At 39.1% G+C, this 25,591-nt stretch overlaps 1 protein-coding gene across 1 annotated transcript in view; it reads right to left on the bottom strand.

The window, feature by feature from the left end:
- The window catches only part of Dnz1 (DNZDHHC/NEW1 zinc finger protein 11), a 114,169-nt gene extending 109,535 nt beyond the window's left edge, over positions 1-4,634 (bottom strand). Inside the window, exons 1-2 of the mRNA XM_067153547.2 lie at positions 4,432-4,634; positions 4,103-4,242 (exon numbers count right to left, since the gene is read on the bottom strand). Coding sequence (XP_067009648.1) covers positions 4,103-4,242; positions 4,432-4,550 — 259 coding nt within the window. The 5' untranslated portion in view covers positions 4,551-4,634. The remainder of the gene's footprint in view (positions 1-4,102; positions 4,243-4,431) is intronic.
- Between the last annotated feature and the right edge of the window lie 20,957 nt (positions 4,635-25,591).

The raw sequence follows: 25,591 nt of genomic DNA, 5'->3' as shown, positions 1-25,591 counted from the left end.
ATGCTCTTCATTAGGTTATAAAAGTAAATGTACTTCTGCAGGCAGCATGGTGGGTTCCTGGACATCGCAATGAACACATCTCCCCTCCGACACTCATTCCAAGTAAGATTTCATTAATTTCCACTTATAATGTTAGAAAAATCTCCAGACAAGGTGTCAATTTTTACCGCCCTAACCATTGTAGCCTGCATCTTCCTAAAAGCTTCAGCTGAATGTGTGCCACAGTTCTGTTATTTCTGCACTGTGAGCCTTTATTTTTCATATTCAAAGACAATGTCGTTACTTTCGACAGCAGTGTGTTCGAACTTTATTTAAAGTTTCCTGGGGTCCAATGTCACTCATATCTGCAGGAATTACCTATAAACAGTCCTGTACGTGTCCCCTGGGTGGTGCTAAGCGATCAATAACATACTGACTGCCAGACTATCTACTGCATCGTTTGTTCAGCCCATAAGCCACCATTTACAGAGTCACGTAACGACCGTCATTTGTTTACTCGCTCGCGGCCTTCTCGGAAAGGATGTTCTGCAGCAGTGCTCAGTGCTGCCAACCTCTGTACTTAGGAACTATGCTTCGATTGTTCCCCGTTCTTGCCGTGCGGATGGTTAGGATAGCAACTGGACAAGACGATTGGTCTGGACGGTTAGGATTCTTGCCGTGGACAAGACCATTGCTCTGGATGGTTAGAACCTGTGAAGCGGCCCTAGGCCCCTAGTTTCATGAGGAAACAAGATTGGTCTGGATGGTTAGGATTGGATCTGGCGCTTTTATTGTGCTGCGGTTGGTAATGGATTATGATCAACATTCTTCACAGGAAGGAGATCATGTGCCACTTTACATTGGCCAATAGGAATACAAGTAGCTACTTCAGAAATGAAAATGGCGTGTAATAATCTTAATTAGGTTATAAAAGTAAATGTGCTTCTTTGGGCAGGATGGTGGGTTCCTGACATCGCTATGAACACATCTCTTCACTGAGATGCTCTCCAAGTAAGACTGCACTAATTCCACTTACTTGTAACATTATAAATATGGTGGCTCACAGGCTGAACTAATAGCTCTAATGCACATCTCCCAACAATACGAGACATGCATAGTTCTACTAACTTCAAAGGCTCTTTTCAGAGCCCCATGACAAGTACGACTGGGAACAATATCAAAGTCCTACAAGTAAATATTGAAGGCATTAATCGATTAAAGAGCGACTATCAAGAATTGAATAGGTGGATATTAAAAAAAAAAAATAACACTTGTAACATACTTTGTATTTATCAAGAATTCTCCGTGAGAACAGGATAGACCTAGTGTTGATACAGGAAACTCACACAGCCACCAAAATGATCTCCAGAAAAAAAGAGGGAAAATTCATGGTTATTCTGTGGTGGGTGCAACATTTGATAACATGTATGGTGTAGCAACATATGCTCGAAACAAACCTGGATAATGTTTGCCTCAATTCTGCTTCTATAGAAGACAACATCCATTTTGTAGTTGTCGCAGTTCAACCATCTACAGTCTCCTGGCCAGCTACAGTGATTGATGCTACTACAGACCATTCTGCCATTTTACACAGGGGACTTCAACAGCCACCATGAAAACGGGAATTATGCCCAAAACGACACCTGTAGCATAGACCTCATTGGCTGCACTGAATAAAAATTAAATATGTGGTCAAATAATTGATATTACTGCAGTTAAACAGTACAGGGTTATAAAAAGACAGGTACAGAAGGCAACTAGATTACTTCAATTATTATGAAGGCAAGTATTATTATATGAAATAGTTTTTTTGTCTCTCCTGAAAAATTTGTTAATTTTGCACATAGGAGGTTTGTTCCCAGCAATGACGATATGTCCCGGGATAGAATGAGCAGAGTAAATCTCTTTTTAATGAGTATAATTAATCAGGTGACCAAGAATTCACCGAAGAACTTCTGCATAGTTTGGATGCCTCACGGAAACAGAAATGGGTGGATACTGTTAAAGGCCCTGAGCTTCCAACACTCAAGTAGGAAAGTTTGGAATCTCCTGAGAACACTTGGGAGTTCATCTGGAAGAAGAGACAAGCCTGACATCACACCTGATATGACAGTTCTTAGTGTGGAGTTTGTCTTCAGTGGCTCATGAGTTTGAAATAATGTGACTAGCAGTGTGTTCAAAGCTGTCACTGGAGAGATAGTGTTTAACAACGTTAGAAGACTGGAACTTTCAAAGTTAGCAAAGATCACAATAGGAAGATAAAGTTGGTATTCAAGAAGACAATTGGGGCATATATTCCTTTACAGGGTAAAGAATTATGGATTGCAATAATTTAAGAAGGGTAATGGTTGATAGTGCCTCTGCTGGTGGGACCTAGTGTTTGCAGTGCACTATGTCTTCTGGTATAGGCTACAGAAATTTTGTTACTTTCATTGATCTGTCTCTGTCTTATACTTGGCTTTGACAATATGAAAGTGACTTGAGGTATGAGCGATGCTAGTAATGCCATTCCTTTGCAGCCGGTCCCTGCTATGAATGGTGTGAAACTATTGCTCATAGGGTCAGTTGGTGCATGCATTTCAGTGGACTTGGCAGACTGATATGTAATAGCAACTTCTGGCTCAGTGAGGAAAGCAACGGGAAACTACCCCACTCCTCATTTCTCTAGTACGCCTCTTCAGTGATGCCTAGGCCATCTGTGACAGCTGATGGCAGAGCTGTCGAGGATCCAACCAGTCTTCGGGCTGATGACTAAACATACAACAATGGTTGATAAATATCCAAGTTTTTTGCAACAACATTTTTGTTAGTGGTTTAAGATCGTGCTAACACACAGCAGGTTTCCAGCGACTCAAGGATGGGGAAGGTTTAGGACTGGGAAGGAAGTGGCCATGGCCTTAGTGAAGGTACAGGCCCAGCCTGCATATGCCTGGTGAAAAATGGGAAACCACGGAAAACCATCTTCAGGGCTGCCAATGGTGGAATTCGAACCCTTTATCTCGCCAATGCAAGCTCACGGCTAGGTGACTCTGACCACATAGCCAACTCGCTCATTTTGAAGTCATTTAAGAAAAAACTACATTAACAAATGATGGGGAATCTGCCACCTAGATGACAGCACTAAATGCATATCAATGATTATTGATATTGTTTGAAAGAAGCAGATTTTCAAGGACCTTGAAATTAGAGATGTAAACTGGCATCGCACATATGAACAACATCTGTGGATGGACAGGACAAATTGGAGGAGGCTCATACACAGTACCTGGCTTGCTGGAGCGAAGAAATGATGATGATGACGAGTATTATTGAAAAAAAAAAAATACTAAGAGAGAGTAGAATACATACAAAGAAATATTAAAACTGGTGTTATGAGATGCCTTTCATTATGTTAATATTTGTGCTGGTATATACAAGTCATTCTTGGAATTAAACTGCGCTGTTTAATTAGTAAAGTTCCCTACAGTACATTTATTATTTGAAGAAAGCTATTATTTCAACTCCAAGAGTTGAGTGACTCAGTCAGAGAGGATATTCTAATGCCATCTAATGTGGGAAATATAAATAATCTTGTTCAAAATTGAACTGAACAGTGTAGAGCAATCATGACTCCTTGGCTCTCTGGGCAGCTATGGCAGCTCGTGAACAAACTGACTCTCTTGAACGACTCCCACTTGGGAGTAGCTCACACTACAGAGCTAACTGAACCTATGTTTAGTTATCAGTGTAATCATAATAAGATTTAAAATTGTATCCTAGCCTCCAACAGTTATGTTTTCTTTCAATTTAATGATTATCCTTTCAGAATTGCTTGAACTCACTGATAATAATTATTAATAAAACAACTATTATTTTACCAATCAATAAAGCTCAATAAAGCTTAGTAATCACAGAGATAAAGCACTTTAAATGTCGGTAAAAGACCATTCTCAGCATAACCTAGCCTGTGGAATCTTTCTTATGCATGGATACAATACAGCGATTTCACACTTCAATATTTAAACGAGGAAATTTTACATTAAATACCATAAAATCTGTCTGAACAATGAAATTACCAACTACTGTGGAACTTTCAACTTAGGTTAGGGACACAGTAACCTGTACACAAATGGCACCATCATACCTGAGTGAATGTCAGAAAAATCAACTCGGTTCTGTGGTAAAGGTACAACTCCAGGATCTGAGCACACTGCTTTTAAGTGTGCCATTGCCAACAGGAATACAATTGTGTTGAAAAAAACTACGTGAAATGGACCCCATAAGCTAGAACAGAAAAGACGTCTTTCGTAACATTTACTACATGATTAAGCATATGTAATGAGCAGACAACTAAAAACTGATACGATACAAAAACAACAAATTATGAAAGTTCCAAGGCAGAGAAATTCTGTCTGCGAAAAATCACCGTTCCTTAGAAATTGAACATTCGTCACATACCAAAGAGATGTTCACCTGTTTTGCATTGTCTGGAGAATGATCCATCGTACAACTACGTAGTCGGCATAAAGCACAGCCACATACGTCATTAATATACAAACAATTCCACATGGATCTCTAACAAACGTGGGCATTTCAAAACATTAACTTCTACCTCGCTGAACAGCGGCAGTGATCAGGATGGGGATCTGCTACTGCCAATGTCGATCACTTACCGACCGTCACCGATGACCCCATGATGAATAATATCCAATGATGCCAACACACCGCTATGATTACCAACGTATCATTCTTCCACATATGGATACTTAAGAATTCTAGTTCTTGATATGTTTCATTTTTAAACCCCTGGTCAACAATTATACGGTCCACTATATTACATAAAATAATTAGAAGAATAAAATATACAGATATCGTCTTTCTCCTCGCTTGCGTAGAATTGAGCGCTCGCGGGTTGCCATGGCGACAGAGAGTTGTTTTGTTGCCCCTATTAAACGTCAGGTATATAGTTCGGAACTCAACAATTAGGATTTGTGATTGTAATCGAGTGAAAACTTTTCTATGGCAAAAAATCATGTCTGATTCAGGCGTTAAAGGGTCTGATGAAGAAGAGAAAAAAAGAAGAGATTCGGAATGGCTCGCGGAACTCGAGGAAGAAATATTTTCAGGAATTCCTGATGAGGTTGATGAGGAAGAGCTAAAGTCAGATTACGATGTTTTTCACGATTATATTCTTGATAAAACAGGAAAGGCAATCACTTCTCTAGAAGAAAGAAAGCTCGAAGAGGAGGAAGAGGAAGAAGAAGGAGACTCACTTGGAAAATATGAGGAGGAATTAGACATAGAAGAGGCAGAAACTGTAGTAGGAACTGAAGATTTTACTCGAGAAGAGATAGAGGAGAAGGAGGAGGAGGAGGAACCGGACTGGCTGGAAGAATGGGAGCAAGAAGTAGCTGAAGGGAAATGGCCGGACATTATAATCCCTACACCTCCGAAGCTACCAAATTGCACTGTACCGGAAATGTTTAAATTTCAGTATCCTTTTGTATATTTTTATAAATTAGGACGATAATTAAGCTTATGTTTATTGAACTGATAAACAACCTACTAATACTAGTGTTGCTGCTGAAATTACTGGTCCTTTCTGCACTTGGGTAATCGTGATAATAATAAGAGAAAAAGTGCACAACGTGCATAGAGATTCTGTGGTTTAGGCACTGCACAGTTCAGTTATCGATATGACTTATGACTCATTTTGTATATGATATAGTGTGATATCTATCACAATGTTCTCTGCTCCATACACACTTGCAATTCAAGGTTGGTTCATGGAACTTCTCATTTATACACACTTTGTGGTGAAAGCTATGTAGGTTACTGCAAACCACATTATTGTGTCGTCTTCCATGCAGTGGTTGTCATAGCTACCGCTGAGTAAAACTCGATCCTTAAGTCATACTTTTCTCTTTTTTCTCTTTTCTTCCAACTCTTAACTCATAACTCTGAACAGTAGATGGAAGCCCCATGCTAAATCTCAGTTCTATACGGAAGAGTTCCCTAGCTAGTTCATAGGCTAGTCTGGATGGCAAATATTTCGATATACAAAGGACTCCTCCAGTAACTTATGTTGTCTTAACATGTTCTCATTTTTGTAAGACACTTTTTGAGAGGTATTCCCTGAGAGTTTTAGCCCATATATCACTATCGGAATGATCTTCATTCCGAATAACTTCTTAGCTGTATCAAGCGATGACTGGTTCAGGAGCAGAATGTCACTCATTGCTACAACAGCAGTGTGGCTCTTTTTCACATGTGGATTGAAAAGGAGTCCCCGTGAGTCTGAAAAGTTACACCAAGGTATTTGAAGTAGTTTAGCAGTCTGAGTGCTTTTCCATTCATGTGGACTTTGTCTTTTGCTGCCAGTCTTCCTCCTTTCCTGTACACGTTAATTATTGTTGTGTTGCCATTATTGTTTTCTTCTCGTTTATTATAAGACTATTTGTCTTGACCCAGTCTACGAAGCTAGTTTTTTGCAGGCTATTTGAAGTTTTCCAATCAATCACTACTGATCTGCATTTAGGACAGTATCCCAGTTAGCAAATTCCTTATCTGTTGTTTTCCTAGCCTTTTCTTAATTTATATTTATAAGGAGCACTCGAATGAGTATTAAGTTTGTTGTACCAATTTACATTTTGCTGTACTATTCTGTTAGGGTCTTTGTTCTATTTTTGCACTTTAGTAGATGGTAGCGGTCGCACTTTTCCTTACACATTGTACAAACACAGCCATCTGTTGGGTTGTGAAATTTTGTCTTTGCGCATATTTTGTGGTGGAAGCCATGTATTGCATATCTTGTTATGACATGTCTTTGCTCTTGAAGTTGTTTGGTCCAGTTTCGATCGATCATGGCGCCATTTCTGTAGAATTCAGGGTCTATTTCCGCACGTTTCTTAAGAAGTTTTTTCTGAAGCTCTTGGAATGGGCCGGTAGATGGCAGTGGTAGATTGAGTCGTAGATCCTCAATGAAGTAAGTTTCCCGTGCCAGTACATAAACAAGTCTGGAGGGTGCCAGTTTACCTACTCCTAGGGCCTTCTTCAGGAACCTTGCTTTGACTCTTTCTATCCTGTCCAAGTCACCGATTGTCAGGTTGTCCCATATTATTTTGATTCCGTATGTAACAATTGGGGTTATTGCGGTCTTGAATAAAGTCATTACTGTGTTAAGGGATAACATAGATATATTCTTGATATTATGAATGGCTCTGATTGCTGCTGTCGTTCTATCTATGACGTGGTTATTGAAGGATGTCATGCTCGTTTGGAACGTGATGCCCATGTATTTGAATTTCTTGACTATTTTTTTAGTGGTTTATTATTTAATGATATAGCGTCGTCCTTGGCCACCTTGCCACCTTTTCTGAACACCATCTGTACTGTCTTTTCCTGGTTATTTTCAAATTTGTTATATGAAGCCCAAGCTTCTAACTTCATTACTGTCGACTGTAGTTCTGCCTTTGAGCTCGATCCCAGAGCCATGTCATCAGTGTACATTATTAGAGTAGTCTCAGGGGAGTCTGTCATTATTTGTGTGATATCTGCTGTTGCTATGTTGAATAGTAGTGGACTGAGTGGCTCAGACGGTTAAGGCGCTGGCCTTCTAACCCCAACTTGGCAGGTTCGATCCTGGCTCAGTCCGGTGGTATTTGAAGGTGTTCAAATACGACAGCCCCGTGTCGGTAGATTTGCTGGCATGTAAAAGAACTCCTGCGGGACTAAAGTCTGGCACCTCGGCGTCTCTGAAGACCTTAAAAAGTAGTTAGTGGGACGTAAAACAAATAACATTATTATTATTAAGATCAAAACCCTTCTTATAGTCGACAAAGACAACATAGTACTTCCCTTTTGGGTGCCTCAGTGTCTCTTCAATTTTTTATTTTAGGCATGCTGCGGCTTGTAACGTGCTTTTTCCTTTGCGGAAGCCTAGTTGGCATTCTGGTATGAATGGGTCTATATTGTTGTTCAGGGATCTCCTTGGGGTACCCCATTTGTTTGAATTACTTTCCCGGATAAGGATGCTCCATCTTCTATTTTTTTTTTTTTTTTTTTTTTTTTTGCTAGGGGTTTTACGTCGCACCGACACAGATAGGTCTTATGCCGATGATGGGATAGGAATGGCCTAGGAGTTGGAAGGAAGCGGCCGTGGCCTTAATTAAGGTACAGCCCCAGCATTTGCCTGGTGTGAAAATGGGAAACCACGGAAAACCATCTTCAGGGCTGCCAATAGTGGGATTCGAACCTACTATCTCCCGGATGCAACCATCTTCTATTTGGATTACGTTGTAGTCTAGTATGGTCGCAACGATTCTCACGAGCGTGTTGTCACCAATCATTTGTTTTAATTTTCCTATCAGGATATCTCTGTCGATAAGATCAAAACCGCCGGGCTGAGTGGCTCAGACGGTTAAGGCGCTGGCCTTCTAACCCCAACTTGGCAGGTTCGATCCTGGCTCAGTCCGGTGGTATTTGAAGGTGCTCAAATACGACAGCCCCGTGTCGGTAGATTTGCTGGCATGTAAAAGAACTCCTGCGGGACTAAAGTCTGGCACCTCGGCGTCTCTGAAGACCTTAAAAAGTAGTTAGTGGGACGTAAAACAAATAACATTATTATTATTAAGATCAAAACCCTTCTTATAGTCGACAAAGACAACATAGTACTTCCCTTTTGGGTGCCTCAGTGTCTCTTCAATTTTTTATTTTAGGCATGCTGCGGCTTGTAACGTGCTTTTTCCTTTGCGGAAGCCTAGTTGGCATTCTGGTATGAATGGGTCTATATTGTTGTTCAGGCGATTCACTACAATAGTTGCAAATGCTTTGTATAGATTGCTTTCTAGAGCTATACCTCTATGTGAGTCAGGGATGTCAGTTTCTCCTTTTCCTTTGTACAAAATCTTCAGCGTTGCCATTCTCCAAACTTCCGGTATTTTGCCTAAATTTATACATTTGTTGAATAGTTCTGTCCAAAGCTGTAGTAAATGGTCTTGAGTACTTTTTAAGAGTTCTGTACATATGTTGTCCGGTCCTGCTGTCTTCCCCTTTTTCCTTTGTTGATTACCATCTGTACTTCCCCCGTGGTTAGTCTAATTTCATGATCTGGATCGATAGAGTGGTTTGCGGTGTCACCTTTTGCTCTGCTGTCCCTGTTTAGAAGCGCTGAGAAGTGTTTTTCCCATGTTTCCATTGGTATTTCCCTCGCTCTACACGCTTGCTTTTTCTTGAGGGCCCGAAATGGGTCTGTTTCTGCTTCGACTACAAGCTTTTTGGTTTCTGCTTCCAGGAATTCAGCTTGCTTTTCTTTTAGAAGTTTTCTGTAATTTCTTCTTTTGATGGCATATGTTTCCAAGTATTCAGCGGTCTCTATTTTTCTGGCTGAGTATAATGCGCGTAAGGTGTCTTTTCATGCTATGTAGCACTGTCTGTGCTCTCCTTTCTTTCGCAGACAAAGCGGCTTCCTGTATCAGATTTGTAGCGATTTCTACTGCTTCATTTAGGTGTCCTCGAGCTACAAGTGCTCTTGCTTTTTGTATATTCGGGTGGTCTTGCAGTTTCGTTCCATCAATATTTCTTGAAAGTGTGATGCCCTTATCATTGGGGATTAGTGTTTTCTGTGACTCTTTGTGTTCAATTTCTGTGCAGATGGGTATATGTTTTCTGATTGGCGTTGACCCTGAGCACCATAGACCTTTCTGCTTCTTTATCATAAATCTTTCACCTCTGTAGAATACAAGATCAATTGCGCTGGAGCCATTTGGAGCAAAGTATGTTTTAAGATCCCTTTTGTTTATCATTGTGAAACCTTCATCCCTCAGGATTTGGATAACTAACTCTGATTTCACGTTCGGCTTATCTATCCTGCAGTTGAGGTCACCCACGATTATCACTTCTTCCGCAATATTTACTTTCCCTGTTGCATTAAGTACTGATTCTACTACATCTTCTATTGAATTATCTGGTGCGATATATATTCCTATTAAAGTTAGGTCCGTGGTCTTAACTATGATTGTGTTTTCACTTCTCTGGATTTCATGTACTCTTCCAACAGTTGGTTTGAGGAAGCATGAAACTCCTCCGGCCGGTCTACCTCCTGTTGGCGTTGCAAATGTGTGGTATCCATAGAACTTTGGTAGGTCCGTTGGTTCTAAAAGAAAAGTTTCCATAGCTATGATAACATCAAAATGTTCCATTGTCTTTGGAGGTATTAATAGTAAGGCGTCTTTTAGTCCTTCGATGTTCCAGAGAAGAATCTTGATTATTTTATTATTCGAGGGACATTCCAATGTTGTGTCTTTGGCCTCGAAAAGAAAATCTTCTAACTAGAATACCTTTAGGCCAAAAGTCAGGTTTTTCTGTTGTTTGTAGAAATTCAAAAGGAATTTGCAGGCTTTCATGGGCCCAGCTGTATTAAGCATTTCACAGGCTTTTATCTGTGTAATGCCATTTCTTAATAAATAGCTTTTAATGTTATCTTCTGTGGTTTCTTCTTTTATCTTTCCCACATATAGCCATGCTGTTTTGGCTGCTGGCTGTAGTTCTTCGTTGCTTTGTTTCGTTCCAATGGTCGTCTTACGATGCTGTTTGGATTTCTTCACCCCGTGTTCCAGGGTGTTTTTTCATCAGGTCTTGCGTCTTCAGCCAGTATTAGTAGGTTGGGATCATTTAGATCACGCGTTTTCTCCTTGTCTCCAAAGTCAGTATATGAGCAAGCTTGAGATCTATAGTTCCCCACTTGTGCTGTTCCATCCACGCACTTTTCTTTGGGATTTTCTTCCGGCCCAATCAAGATGTCCGTAGGTGGGTTCTTTCTTGAGGTTTTTCCGGGTCTAGTAGTTGAGTTCTTATTTTGGTTTGGTATATCTGAAGCTGTACGATCTTTAGAGGAGTCCATTTTCTTAAATGATTGCAAAGAAATTGGAAATTTATTGAATATCTCTCTTAGTAAGTTATTCCAATCCCAAACTCCCCTTCCAATAAACAAATATTTGCCCCAATTTGTCCTCTTCAATTCCAGATTTATCTTCATATTGGTATAATTCCTACTTTTAAAGACACCACTCAAACTTATTCATCTACTGATGTCATTGGTTCCCTATGGGAATCAACATCTTTATCATCTGATGGCCAGGCAGGCATCAATTTTTGAAAATGAGACAAAGTCTCTTATAGTGTATTGGCACTCTCGGTGGTTCCAAGTAGCCTACGCAGTGGCCTCCACGGTATGCACTAGCCATGTGTCTTGGTGGGTGTGCTATTTACCAACTGATGAGCCCAACTTAGCGAACTGGGGCGAAACGCTGGCAACCAGGAATGTCGTTTAAGTGGGCAGTAATCAGAGAGCACTAGCATTTATATGATACTACACATGGTGACAACACGTGAAATAAAATTGTTTTCTGGACTGAACATACAAAAATACGCATCGGCACCATAATAGTAAATGAATAAAAATAATATAAAAAACCTGTGGTGTCAGAAGTTTTGATATAAACTGTGTGACATTCTTTCCAGCTTATCTTACCACATTCACAACGTATTTATCAGTTTAAATATAAAATACACCAGAATCCATGTTTCAACCTTTTCTAGCATAAGTTCACTTCACTTTAGTGTCTTAGCACTCACAGAAGTTACGGTAGCACCCACTGCAAACAAAATCTGCATGCTGTAAACAGATCGCTGAGGAACAAACTCTGCATTCATACTTCGACAGTCTTCTCTTGCCAGTTTCAGCTGTGCACATGAAACACCTCTGCCTTTTTTGTTCTTGTCCTGGCCTATTGTCTTCATCATCGTCCTCGGGCTGTATTGGACGGTATATTTTCAATCTCATCTACTGACTTAATGGCATTCCAATTGTTTTCAAACTCCTCCTAGAAAGTTGTTGTAGAACAAGCTGATTTTAAAGCTGCCTCAGATACACTCACCGTCTGAGCGATTTCTGGCCGTTTCCTAAATAAATAATCTGGGACTTGATGCCTGCTATGTTAAACATGGCATACAGTATCACCGTAGGCCAGCGACGAGTGTTTCTGGCTACATTGAATGAGGCACACATTTTGTCAGCTGTATCAACACCTCCCTTCGTCTGGTTATAAAATATATTGATACAAGGCTTGCATTTTTCCTTTGTTTCTGGGTCTATGTCAGAGTCACTGTGTAGAGTTGATATCAGTAAAACAGTTCTCCCTCTCTTTGGAACATATGATACCAAAGTAGTAGAATCTTGAAAAATCCGAAGAGGCTGGAATATTATTCTCTTCCTCTCGAGGAAGTAAATTCAGGCGGCAGCTCTCTCTCGTTTTTTTATTTTATTTTTTATTGTTCCCACATAAGACAACTTGTTTTTCTTCAAATCTTCAACCAGAGGTACACTGGTGAACCAATTGTCAGCAGTGATGTTATGACCAGATCCATTAATTGGTTCAGTGAGCCTTTTCACAACATCTGTAGGCTTGTTGCTGATACAGAAAGGCCCGTCAGGCTGCCTACCAGAATATAAATGTAATACATTTTTGCGTCGACTAATGCATAAATCTTTATTCATACTTATTGGGTTTCAAAGGTATATATTGCTGGAAAAAACATTTACCTCGGAAACCTTCCAACTTTTCATTTAAAGTTACATTTTCACCCAAGTTATATGATTTCATGCAGTTCTCCACACGCCGCGTAAAAATATTTCGCACAGGTGCTAGTCGATCATGTTTCATTCTTTCTTAATGGGTTTGGCGATCGTCAAATCTTAAACAACGAATCGAGAACTTAAATCTTCTGAGGCTCATTACCAGTGCAAACTTTTCTATACCATCTCCATTAGTTCCCCAGAGACCTTCAAGGCTCTGCCTATTCCCTCTGTAAGATCCTGCCAAGCACAATAGGCCAAAGAATGCTTTTATCTCTATCTCGTCTGTAAGCTCAGTGTGCCTTTCACGAGTAAAGTTTTGTTTCACGTAGTCCACGTATTGATTTGTGTAAGTTACAATAGTGTCTATTATTTCCTCCATAAATAAACACTGCCAGGAGTCAAGCGGTGATTTAGCTTGCCTTGCTAGTCCTATAACTCCAGGTAGATGTCGTACGAGATCGCGCTTCCTGGCGCGGACCCGTTGGGATGGCGGCACCGTACACCAGTTTGTCTCGTCTTTCCCTTCATAATAATTAGCACTGGCCTCTAATGCTCCTTGTTCATCAGCATCACCGTTGTCATCTTCTTGTTCTGTTTCTGAGCCACCATCTCTTGATTCCAGAAGATTGTCACTGTTTGTGTCATTTTCATCTTCAAAATTCTCATGTAACGCACCATTATCTTCATCCAGCAACAGTCGTTTGACATCCTCCACATCTTCTGCTCTGTCTAAGTTAAAATGTTCCTTCCTAGTGGCCATAATGTATGGTAAATCTAAAATAAAGAGAAATTGGGACGTAAGCAGTCGCAATGTGCCTGTGAGGCACCAGGCTTATATTGCACTGTCTACATGCTTACATGGGAAATTACACCAAATTTAGGGTAAACAAATAATTTAACTACTTACAGAACAGCAACGGGAACAGTCACAATGATCTACCAGATCAGATGGAACACTCCCAGCTTATGGAGCGAGCGAACACAGACTGCCTGTCAGATCAGTTGTGATCGGCGGAAGGTTAAACAACAATCATCATCATCATCATCATCAGAAGAAGAAGAAGAAGAAGAAGAAATCAGAACCTGAACATCTCTCAGTTCTTGTTTTATGTGTTCCACCTCCCTTCTGTTTATTTTACGTTGAGGCAAGATCTCAACATTTTGATGTAATAGTCTCAGGCTCCAGCAGAATTACTTGTTGAAGAGTGCGGTTCTGGATGATTTGGCTGGAGTTTAAAAATGGGGGATCTGAAAAAATATTTAAAATTTGCAGTTAAAATTTGTTGTTAAATATCTCCTTTTTACTTCAATTAATTGTAAGTAATTCCTGCAATTTTACTTATTTACTTTTTGTAAATCTGAAGTAGGGGCTGCCTGGCCATGGCGGTAAAGGCATGCTCGGTCCGCCCGGAAGGACGTGGGTTCGAATCCCCGCCAGGAAGTCGTAAAATTGAAAAAACGAGATTTCCACTTCCGGAGGTGCATATGGCCCTGAGGTTCACTCAGCCTACACCAAAAATGAGTACCAGGTTAATTCCTGGGGGCAAAGGCGGCCGGGCGTAGAGCTAACCACTCTACCCCATCACGTGCTGAGGTTAACAATGGTGGAAGCCTTTACCTTCCACTCCTCCAAGGGCCTTCATGGCATGTACGGAGGTGACTTTGCGTTTTTTAAATCTGAAGTAAAAACGAGTCTACAGAATGGTTTTACAAAGTGACAGGGCTCTTTATGTTAGGTTGTGTTTATAAATACCAAATTTTATGGTCAAGGCTACCACATGGTGTGACTTCTGGAGGTACGGAGTAACCCCAAATAAATCCTTTGAGTTTAACATTTTTCAGCCTACCTTTTTTTTTCATAAGATTGCGCAACCGCACCCCACTCACAGCGCCCATCATTGTCGGCTGCTACTCATTTCCGAGTATCGTATACAATCAATTTGCTCTCGGTGGTGTTTGTGCTTGTACTTCTGATGACGGAACAAGCCAATTCTAACAGGTGTCCCCTCAATGGAAGGCGGGGAGGACGAGTTGCATATAGACTCAGTTTCAATGTATTTGCTTAAGCTACAGACTTGTTTTATAAGAGCAGTGTAAGTGATAAGCTGAGCTGAAGCTGTACTGAACTGTTGTTTAAGCTAAGGATTGACCATGTTTTCTGTAGAATATGAAAATGAAAATGACATTCAGTAAACAAAGGGAACAACCTACTGACATGATCTGGTATTACAAGTAACAACTCTCATTATTGTTCCATATTGAAGATGACATTAGGCATAAAATCTCAAGGATAATTTAATAAAACCACCTATTCAATACTTTCCACGTTTAATGTGGTTTGGATTTACATAAATTTATGTAGACTCATCAGATACCATACATGTTTAACCCATTATTTGGGCATCTTCAACCTGTATACAACCTTTAGGTAAAGGTTCTGGACCTTATTGGGATATAGTACCATATCTGAAGAACTTATTTGATTATTGTTTGGTTGAAGGAGCTATACCAAATGAACGGAGAGTTGCTAGAGTAGCCCCTGTATATAAAGGAAAGGGTAATAGACATAAAGCTGAAAATTACAGGCCAGTAAGTTTGACATGCGTTGCATGTAAGCTTTGGGAAGGCATTCTGTCTGATTACATTAGACATGTTTGCAAAATTAATAACTGGTTCGATAGAAGGTAGTTCGGTTTCAGGAAAGGTTATTCCACTGTAGCTGAACTTGTAGGATTCCAGCAAGATATAGCAGATATTTTGGATTCTAGAGGTCAAATGGACTGTATCACGATTGACCTGTCTAAAGCATTTGATAGGGTGGATCATGGGAGACTATTGGCAAAAATGAGTGCAATTGGACTAGACAAAAGATTGACTGAATGGGCTGCTATATTTCTAGAAAATAGATCTCAGAGAATTAGAGTAGGCGAAGCTTTATCTGATCCTGTAATAATTAAGAGGGAATTCCTCGAAGGCATTATTATTGGACCTTTATGTTTTCTTATATATAAATGATTTGAGTAAAGGAGTGGAATCAGAGATAAGGCTTTTTGTGGATGATGTAATTCTCTATAGAGTAATAAATAAGTTACAAGATTGTGAGCAACTGCAAAATGACCTCGATAATGTTTTGCGATGGACAGTAGGCAATGGTACGATGATAAACGGGGTTAAAAGTCAGGTTGTGAGTTTCAAAAATAGGAAAAGTCCTCTGAGTTTTAATTATTGTGTTGATGGGGTGAAAGTTCCTTTTGGGGATCATTGTAAGTATCTAGGTGTTAATATAAGGAAAGATCTTCATTGGGGTAATCACATAAATGGGTTTGTAAATAAAGGATACAGATCTCTGCACATGGTTATGAGGGTGTTTAGGGGTTGTAGTAAGGATGTAAAGGAGAGGGCTTATAAGTCTCTGGTAAGACCCCAACTAGAGTATGGTTCCAGTGTATGGGACCCTCACCAGGATTACCTGATTCAAGAACTGGAAAAAATCCAAAGAAAAGCAGCTCGATTTGTTCTGGGTGATTTCCGACAAAAGAGTAGCGTTACAAAAATGTTGCAAAGTTTGGGCTGGGAAGAACTGGGAGAAAGGAGACGAGCTGCTCGACTGAGTGATATGCTCCGAGCTGTCAGCGTAGAAATGGCATGGAATGGCATTAGTAGATGAAAAAGTTTGAGTGGCGTCTTTAAAAGTAGGAAAGATCACAATGTGAAGATAAAGTTGGAATACAAGAGGACAAATCGGGGCAAATATTCATTTATAGGAAGGGTAGGGACTGGAATAACTTACCAAGGGAGATGTTCAATAAATTTCCAATGTCATTGAAATCATTTAAGAAAAGGCTAGGAAAACAACAGACAGGGAATCTGCCTCCTGGGCGACTGCCCTAAATGCAGATCAGTACTCTATAGTTTAATATATGAACGTTAATAATCTCTTAAGACTAACATGCCAGGATAATAATTTTTAAAAATGTGAACAATTCGTAAATGCGAGTAACATAAATTAATGGTGTTTTAACACAATTAAAACTTGTCGGTCCTATTCTATCTAACTTAAAAATATGTCCAAAACTAAAAGTGTTTAGGATGTTCCTTCCCAATTATCAGCAGCCTAAAACTAAGAAACAGCCTAAGATTGTACTCTTTACAATTCCTTGTCATCACACAAGACCTGAAGTTAAGACTCTTATAGTTTCATTCACAACAACAGTCTTGACCAGTCTACATATAACAATCAATCTTAAATCTCCACTTGTGGTTGACAACACATTTCAATCTTCACCATGTCTGTGTACCTGAGTCTTAGTCGCCCTCTTGGTCTTTTGTCTTCAAGTTTTTGATCATACATTTGTTTCGGTAATCTGTTATCTCCCATGCGTCGCATATGTCCATACCATCTCAGTCGCTGCACTGTTATTTTGTCCTGCAGTCTTACAACTTGAGCCTGCTTGCGGATTTCCTCATTACGGATTCTGTCCCTCCGTGTTTTACGGACAAATTTCATTTCTGCTGCCTGGATTCTACTAACATCTTCATTTCTCATGATCCATGTTTCACAACCATAGGTCAGGATTGGTACGTAATAAGTTTCATATATGACTCTCTTAGATTTTGTTGGTATTTTCTTGTTCCATATTATGTCTTTAACTATTTTGTAAAAGTTGCTACCTGCTGAATTCTGTGGGAAATTTCCTTGTCTGTAGAACCAGTATCAGAGATGACACTTCCAAGATATTTGAATTGATGTTTCATCTGTAGCTGTTTCCCCTCCATTTCAATGTGTCCCATTTGTTGTCCGTATCTTTTCATGATCATAACCTCACTTTTCTTTTGGCTGAAGATGAGTCCATATTCTCTAGCAGCTTCTGTCCAGGAGTTTATTTGTCCTTGAAGGTCTTCTTTAGAGTCTCCCCACAAGCATATATCATCTGTGAACAAGATAACTTTAATTTTTTTTTTCTTCAATGGGTTGGGCGAACTTTTCTCTGAGTCTCGTTCATCACAGTGATGAAAAGAAGAGGAGACAGAACACCACCCTGTCTTAACCCAGATTTTATATCAAAGGTTTCAGTCATTCGTACAGGTGTTTTGACTTTACTTTGGGTATCTTCATACAAATTCTTGATCCGGTGTATCATGTCATCCTGTATTCCAATTTTCTTCAGTGTTTCCCACACCTTCTCTCTGTTCACAGCATCAAATGTTTTCTTGATATCCAGAAAGGCTAACCACAAATCTTGGTTGTGTTCGTAGTATTTTTCCATTAACTGACGGACTGTAAAGATTAAATCAGTTGTTGATCTCCCCTTCCTGAATCCATACTGTTCTTCGAAGAGGTTCTCTTCAATAAGGGTTCTGATTTTACACTCTATAATTCTTTCCTAAAGTTTACCAACTTGAGATGTTAAAGTGATGCCTCTATAGTTGAAACATTTCTTTCTATCTCCTTTCTTGAAAATTGGAATTATGATGCCTGTTTCCCAATCGACTGGTATGTCCCCTTCTTTCCAGATCTTACGAAAGAGTCTGTAGATCCAATGTTTTCCAGAAATGCCCATAGCCTTGATCATTTCTCCATTAATTTCATCAGCACCAGCTGATTTTCCAGTTTTGATGTATTTCCAGGCATATTCTGCATACTCCTTGTTAAGTCTAACCCGTTGTCAGAGGCAGACTTGCATGAGATGTAACCGGTACTGTCTTTTTGTGTAGGCTGCATGCAATTCACATTTAGCAATTCATCAAAGTAAGTCCTCCAAGTCTCTTTGATCTTCTCATCTTCAGTGATTAGATTTTCATTATCATCTCTTAGGTAGTTGGAGTGTTCTTTATTTTTTTTTCTATTTTTCATCATCCCATATAACATTTTCTTATTACCATTAACATCCTCTTTCAATTTATCACTCCACTTGTTCAACCATTTCTCTCGTTCTTTTGTAACAACTTTGTTTGCTTGTTTTTTAGCAACCCTGTGTAGTTCCTTATTATGGTCAGTCCGGTCCTTGAAATATTTTCTGAACATGTTCTTCTTCTTTAGGACAGCAGTTCTTGTTCTGTCATTCCACCATGGAGTTTCCTTCCATCTTCTTGTGCCGCTGATTCGTCCACATACCTTCTCAGTTATCATTACTAGATTTTCTTTCAGATCCTTCCATTTCTCCTCAACTGTTCTTTCATCTGTCTTTGGTATTACTGTTTTGATGTTTTCTTGGAACTCTACAGTATTATTCTATCATTGTCCTTCAGCTTCCAAGTCGTGAGTTCCTTTACCTGTGTGGTTCTTACTTCTTTTAACTTGTTAAACTTAAAGTATCCAATGAGGAGTTTATGATCACTTTCCAGGGAGACACTAGGAATCACTTTTACGTCTAACAGTCTATTTTGTAGTTGTTTCTCGATCAAAAAGTAATCTATAAGAGATTCACTTTTTCCATCCCATCCATATCTTGTGACCTTATGGCTTTTTTGTTTTTGATACCATGAGTTCCCTATTACAAGGTTGTTCCTCAGACAGAGATCAAGTAGTCTAGTTCCTTCTGGGTTTCGTGGACCCCATCCCTGTGCTCCTAGAATTCTTTCAAATCCATCTTTCACAGTTCCTACTTGAGCATTCATATCCCCTATGATAATCGTTCCATCTCCTCTTATTCTTTCCTGTATGTCTTCTTCAAAATGTTCTTTTCCTTCATCTTCACAACCAGTCTGTGGTGCATAGCACTGAATGATGTTGATGTTCTGGGAAGAATCCGATTTCAGCATTATGTGAAGAATCCGATCAGAAACATATTTTACTTCTACTTCATGATCTTTCATTTGATGAACTCCATTTTTTGTTTGATCTCCACCTGACCAGAATAGATGATATTCCTCTCTGAGTTCCTTTGATCCTTTTCCCTTCCACTTGGTTTCACTGAGTCCCAGTATGTTTATGTTCCTTGTTTTCATTAAGTCTACATATTCCTCTATTTTGCCAGTTAGTGTCAGAATGTTTAGCGTGACAATTTTGATTACAGTCTCATATCGAGTTTTGTGTGTTCTCTTCTTTGGTTGTGATGGAGCATCCGGTATTGAACCGTCATTAATATCATTACCAATGAGGGAACTAGAGTCATTATTCTGGTGATTACAGTATTTCCATCCAAGGCCTCGTTTGGTTTTGAAAGCAATTCCAAATTATTCAGAAGCTGACTTGCTGGGCCTATCACTTCCGAAGATTTTTCTGTCAGGGTTATCTCCCTTAGCTTTTAATAGTCCCCTAACAACCTGCAAGGCAGCAGGCCCTGAGTCAGATCTCAGGGATCAGATATTGTCTCTTCCAGCAGATCCACCGCACCAGTGATTTTCACTTCCGCCTTCACTGCCGTCTAGGTCTTCGCCCGTATCCCTGGGCGTGGGTTCCGCGTTATACCCCACGGGACCGGGTCCCCGACTGAACTCGGCCAACCTATCGCTCCGTCCTACCGAAGCGTAGGGCGCCCACCCCCGCGACGTGGACGCGCCAGACAGGAATTACTCAAGCGGAGGAATAGGGAAGGTGACCCTATCTCCCTTGAGCCAAGTTAATGGTTGTGTATGGTGCCACAACCAAAGGCATGAAAATGATATATGTGGGTCAAATAAACCCCCTTATGAATATCCGCTTTACCCAAGACTTATGTTAGAGGAAGAAGATCCATTTTAGGTTTGGACATATTTTTAAGTTAGATAGAATAGGACCGACAAGTTTTAACAGTGTTATTATGTTAGTCACATTTATATGTATTGTTCACATTTTAAAAATTATTATCCTGGCATATTAGTCTTAGGAGATTATTAGCGTCCATATATTAAACTATAAATGGTTAAATAAGGTCCTGAACCTTGATCTAAAGGTTGTATACAGACTGAAGATGTCCAGATAATGGGTGAAACATGTATCTGATAAGTCTACATAAATTCATGTAGATCCAAACCACATTAAACGTGGGAAGTATTGAATAAGTGGTTTTATTAAATTATCCTTGTGATTTTATGCCTATTGATCTGGTCCTTCATCCCTTCGAAGATAATTTACTTTCATAGCCCTGTTATTGTCCATAAACATGTTCTTTCCCGATGAAGGAAACTTTACTTCTAGCACAGCTACAGGGATTTCATCTTTAGTCTCAATTCCATCAGGACTTCTGCACCACTAGGGTTTCATCTTATCAACAGTTAGTCTGTAACATTTCACTTTCAATCCAAATGACTGCTGGTTCTAACGTTCACAGCAGCTCGTTTCAGCGAAGTTGCTTTCAATAACCATGTCTCTGTGAATCCTGCTGCTTGCCAATATTCTCAGGCGTCTTTCTCGACACCACTCAGGGCTCTCTGCCTGTCACAATGTATTAACAGCTATTTCTTCAGTTCTTTTATCAGCAGTCACAATTCAGTCAATTCCTTTTTTGTTCAGAGGAAATATTTCCAGTTCTCATAAATCTCATAAATCATAAAATCTCTCATAAATCAACTTATGGAAAACCTGATGTTCGAGTCTCATAACAAGAAATTGACATTCTTCATTTAAGACTGTATTTTACACATTAAGTAATAGATTATTTACCAATTTTTGACAGTCATGATCAATCACTGTTTTGTTTTCTGCTAACAGTATTGCACTGAGTCTTCAAGGAATGTTTTAAATAGAATTGTATTTCAGATAAAAGGAAGGGAGAGCTTCATGTAACATTTTCTTTGGAAAAATGTCTTCAGGTGGTATTCTCTTTGAATATTATTCTTTCTGGGTTTTCAACATACAGTAGAGTCTCGATTATCCGACCTAAACGGGACCTGGAGTATGTCGGATCAGCGAAAATGTCGGATAATACAGAATAACTTTGAATATGAACTAAAACAAACAGGAAGGTCATACTGTATTACTAACACAATGACGTGTTTTACGGACATTATTTATTGAAGTATCAATTCAATTGTACAGTACATGCAGTACTGAACCAAAATATTCCAAATGTCTTACGAAAAGAAACTTGTCAACAATTAAGGATGAAAGGAGTTTCCGCCGACATTTCCTCTTCAGTGTTTCTAGCACACGTTGGAACATGAATTTGATGTCACCACTTCTAAGTTGCTGCTCATTTTGGGTGTGATGGAGCGTTGTCAAGTTGAAGAAGAGGTTTTGTAGGGAGATTGTTTGAAGCTGGAAATGTTTCTACATCTGGAACAAACTGTGTAACGAAACAGTCTTTAAAGATGTCAGCAGACATCCAGGCAGCCTTCTGATTCATGTAATGGACTGGAAGAGAAATATTTTTAAATGCCCTAAGCTTCTTTGATTTACCAATCATAAGCAATTTTCCTTTTAAGTTGCCAGTAACATTACTACAGCCAAGAACAGTAAATCTGCGAGGGCTGCGAGAGTTTTTGATGGCAGCATCTTGAAATTTCATCCAGTCTGATGACAATTAAAAATCTGATAACCGGTTAATCCTTCAGCAAGTATTACTACTTGACGTTCCTTTTAGAATGTCACAACCTCATCGGAGTTTTTCTCCACAGATATTAAACTGCCTAATGCCGTACCGTGTTTTCCACTGATGAAGCCAACCAGCACTGGCAGGCAGTAAATGTAAGGTCGGTCCCCTTCATTAAACTCCTTCTGGAAATACACCGCCTTTTCTTGCAGAATGGGGCCAGATATTGGCAGGCCCTTTTCCCGGTTTTGAATGAACCAAAGAAACAGTGCTTCACTTACTTTTTCGTACACACATTTCTTCATTGTTTTTCTAATTTTCAGTGCTTCACTTGTTGCTCTGGTAGAGCACCATTTTTAAAAACCTTCCCTCTTTATTTTTCCACTCTCCCACTGTAACACGCCCAATACCATATTCTGAAACCACTTTTGAAGAGCTTCCCTTTTGTCCAGTCTTTTTAACGCACTCAGCTTTTCTTCCATAGAAAGAATCACTTTCATCCGTTTACTCGCCATACTCACAGAGGATATGAAAAGTATAACATTCGCACCCAACCGATACTACACTGAACAATGACTGAATAATCGCTCCACCTGTTCTTGAGAAAAAATCGGTCCTACCGCCAGCAGTCAGGCCACTGGTGTTCCCACGATCGCACCCTCCACTCCGGGTGTTCCAGAATTTAGTCTCCATCAAAAGTTCTAAATGAAGTCTACCAGTGTCGGATAACACGGAATGTCGGATAAGCGAAGGTCGGTTGAGCGAGACTCTACTGTACTAGGCTTACCCCATGTTTGAAGCTGGTCGGTTGTGTTGAAGTAAATGACGGCTGCAGTATGTTTACAAGCTACTCCAAACCCTGCAGGTTTGGTTTCATTGAAGATGTTAAAGATTAAAAGCAATTTCCTTGCCGGTCTAGCCAGACCTTGTGTGTGACCTTGTTTGAAACCAAGCCCAATATTTCAACCCCTGTCATTCCGAGAGAAGTTCCCCCTTTTGAATTTTAACAACATAATTTAAACAGTACAGTCCTCCAAGAATCACAGTTTGTCAACCAAATGTTGGATCAGCAATTTTAACTTTTTAATTTAAACTTCAAGTTGTTTTAAACAGAAATAAGCGCAATACCATAACACTTGATGTTACTGATACTTTTATCAATACATAAGATCTTTCTCTGAAGATCTGTTTTATACCATAACATTAAGATATAATCTAGAAGACACCAATTTAAAATGTTGTACTCTGTTTTTTTTACATATGTGTTACTAAAAGTTTGTGTGTCCTCAACAGTGGTAAATTTGACCAAAAGTCCATAGTTCATGTTAATATAAAAATGTGGTTTTTCAACTGTGATATTTCTGAGAATTAAGCACAATATCATAATAATTAGGTGTTACATCTAATAAAAAAAATATAGGGTCTTTTTTCCAAAGATCTGCCACAACTATAGTTCTATACAATAATAATAGGAGCTATTTTAAAAATGTATGTTGTTTACATTGTGTTCTGAAGTTTATGTGCCCTCAAAAATGGCAAATTTGACTTAAATCCAGATACTATAATCTCATTTGTTTCCATGTGTGTTCATAAAATAAAGAATGTTCAACAGTGCCAGAGTACACAGACAGTGGGCAAGTTACTTAAAGAAACATTTCAATGTTTTTTAGAAAATGTCATTTAAAAAGACAAAACAGGTACCGATAATGATATCCTGATAAGGAATAAATTAATTTGGTATGGTAAAGGTGGAATTTCCTAAAAGGAACTATAACACCTACCAACACAGATAGGTCTTATGGCGACAATGGGGTAGGCAAGAGCTAGGAGATGAGGAAGCAGCCATTGCCTTAATTGAGGTATAGTCCCTGTATTTGCCTGGTATGAAAATAGGAAATCTTGGAAAACCATCTTTAGCGCTGCCAACGGTGAGGTTCGAATCCATTATCCTCCAAATGCAAGCTGAGAGCTGTGCGACCCAAACTGCACGCCCATAATCCACTGTGGGGAAATACGATAGGAAAAACTGGAATTCGGAAATGTAACTCCGATGGCTTCTTCGTCTGTGTTGAGCATGAACCAATGCTCAGCTTTGACTACCTAACTATTTTAAGACCAAATGCTGTGTCATCATCTGGCAATATGATGGACAGATCACAAACTCGAATCTGTTTCTACTGTAAATGGCCTCTGCATTGCTCAAGTGTGTCCAGATCAATCCACTGCAGCAAATTCCAGAATGTGATCTCTGAGCAGCAGGCATCTAATCCAACTATCACAAATAATGTTGAGTAACAATGGTCAACAATTAGAACTATTTACCTTCAGTAAGCTAAAGAATTTTTTTTTTTTTTTTTTGAAGAAAAGAAGAACCAAAACTGGTTTGAGGAGGACCACAGAGAAATTGCGAGCTTCAGTGTTGCGAAATGGCAGGCTCTTATATTCCTTCAGCAAGATCAGTCCTCCAGCTTGAGAAAAACCCGTTTCCAAGATCTTAAACAGAACAGTTTAAAACGTTACATGACATTATATATGTCGAAACCGGTCCCAAAGTTGAATAAAAGGTATTTGTAGCATAAACACGTAACTAATTAGTATTGAAAAGGTTGAACCTAATAGATATCTTATCGTTAATCTCAATTCAATACAGAAACATTAATGAAGTTCATATCTTTAAATTATATGACCAATTATTAATAATCTTGACCATGATGGTCGGGATTGGATCCGTATTGACTTAGTAACAGTAAATATGTTGGAAGATAGTCCGCCTAGTCAATACTATTCATTTATTTACCTTTCACCTTAACATCTAGTACATGTTTCGAGAATATAATGCATTCTCTTCCTCAGCTAGTAGATTAAAATTCATTATACAATAAGACCTGACTAAAATACGGGGGCCCCCATTAAAATTCAAAACGATGAGTATGACAATATGACATTTAAAAAATTTTGGATAGTACAAACATAGAATCAAAATCCCATTTTGTCAAGTACAAATTAAAAACACAATATAGTCTAATTAATGTCTAATTAAATACAGCGTCTTGTGATAATATGAATTCACAGTGTCCTTGAAGTTGCCTTGCGTAGTTCAAAAATGTTGAGTTAAGGATGAATGAAATTTCATTAAAACTTGAAGTCCTGCCGATCTCCACCGTTAATGGGTGTTAAAATGATGTCTATTTAAATTAAAATATTGGACACAGCGTCGTATAATGATGTGAAATTACGGTGTCCTAGGAATTATAATACTATCTTGCGTAGTTCAAGGCAACTTCAAGGACACTGTGAATTCATATTATCACAAGACGTTGTATTTAATTAGACATTAATTAGACCATATTGTGTTTTTAATTTGTACTTGACAAAATGGGATTTTGATTCTATGTTTGTACTATCCAAAATTTTTAAATGTCACATTGTCATTCTCATTGTTTTGAATTTTAATGGGGGCCCCCATATTTTAGTCAGGTCTTATTGTATAATGAATTTTAATCTACTAGCTGAGGAAGAGAATGCATTATATTCTCGAAACATG

This window comes from Anabrus simplex, chromosome 9, assembly GCF_040414725.1.
Source record: "Anabrus simplex isolate iqAnaSimp1 chromosome 9, ASM4041472v1, whole genome shotgun sequence".
NCBI classification, from domain to species: domain Eukaryota; kingdom Metazoa; phylum Arthropoda; class Insecta; order Orthoptera; family Tettigoniidae; genus Anabrus; species Anabrus simplex.
This window is presented reverse-complemented; position numbering and strand designations above follow the sequence as displayed.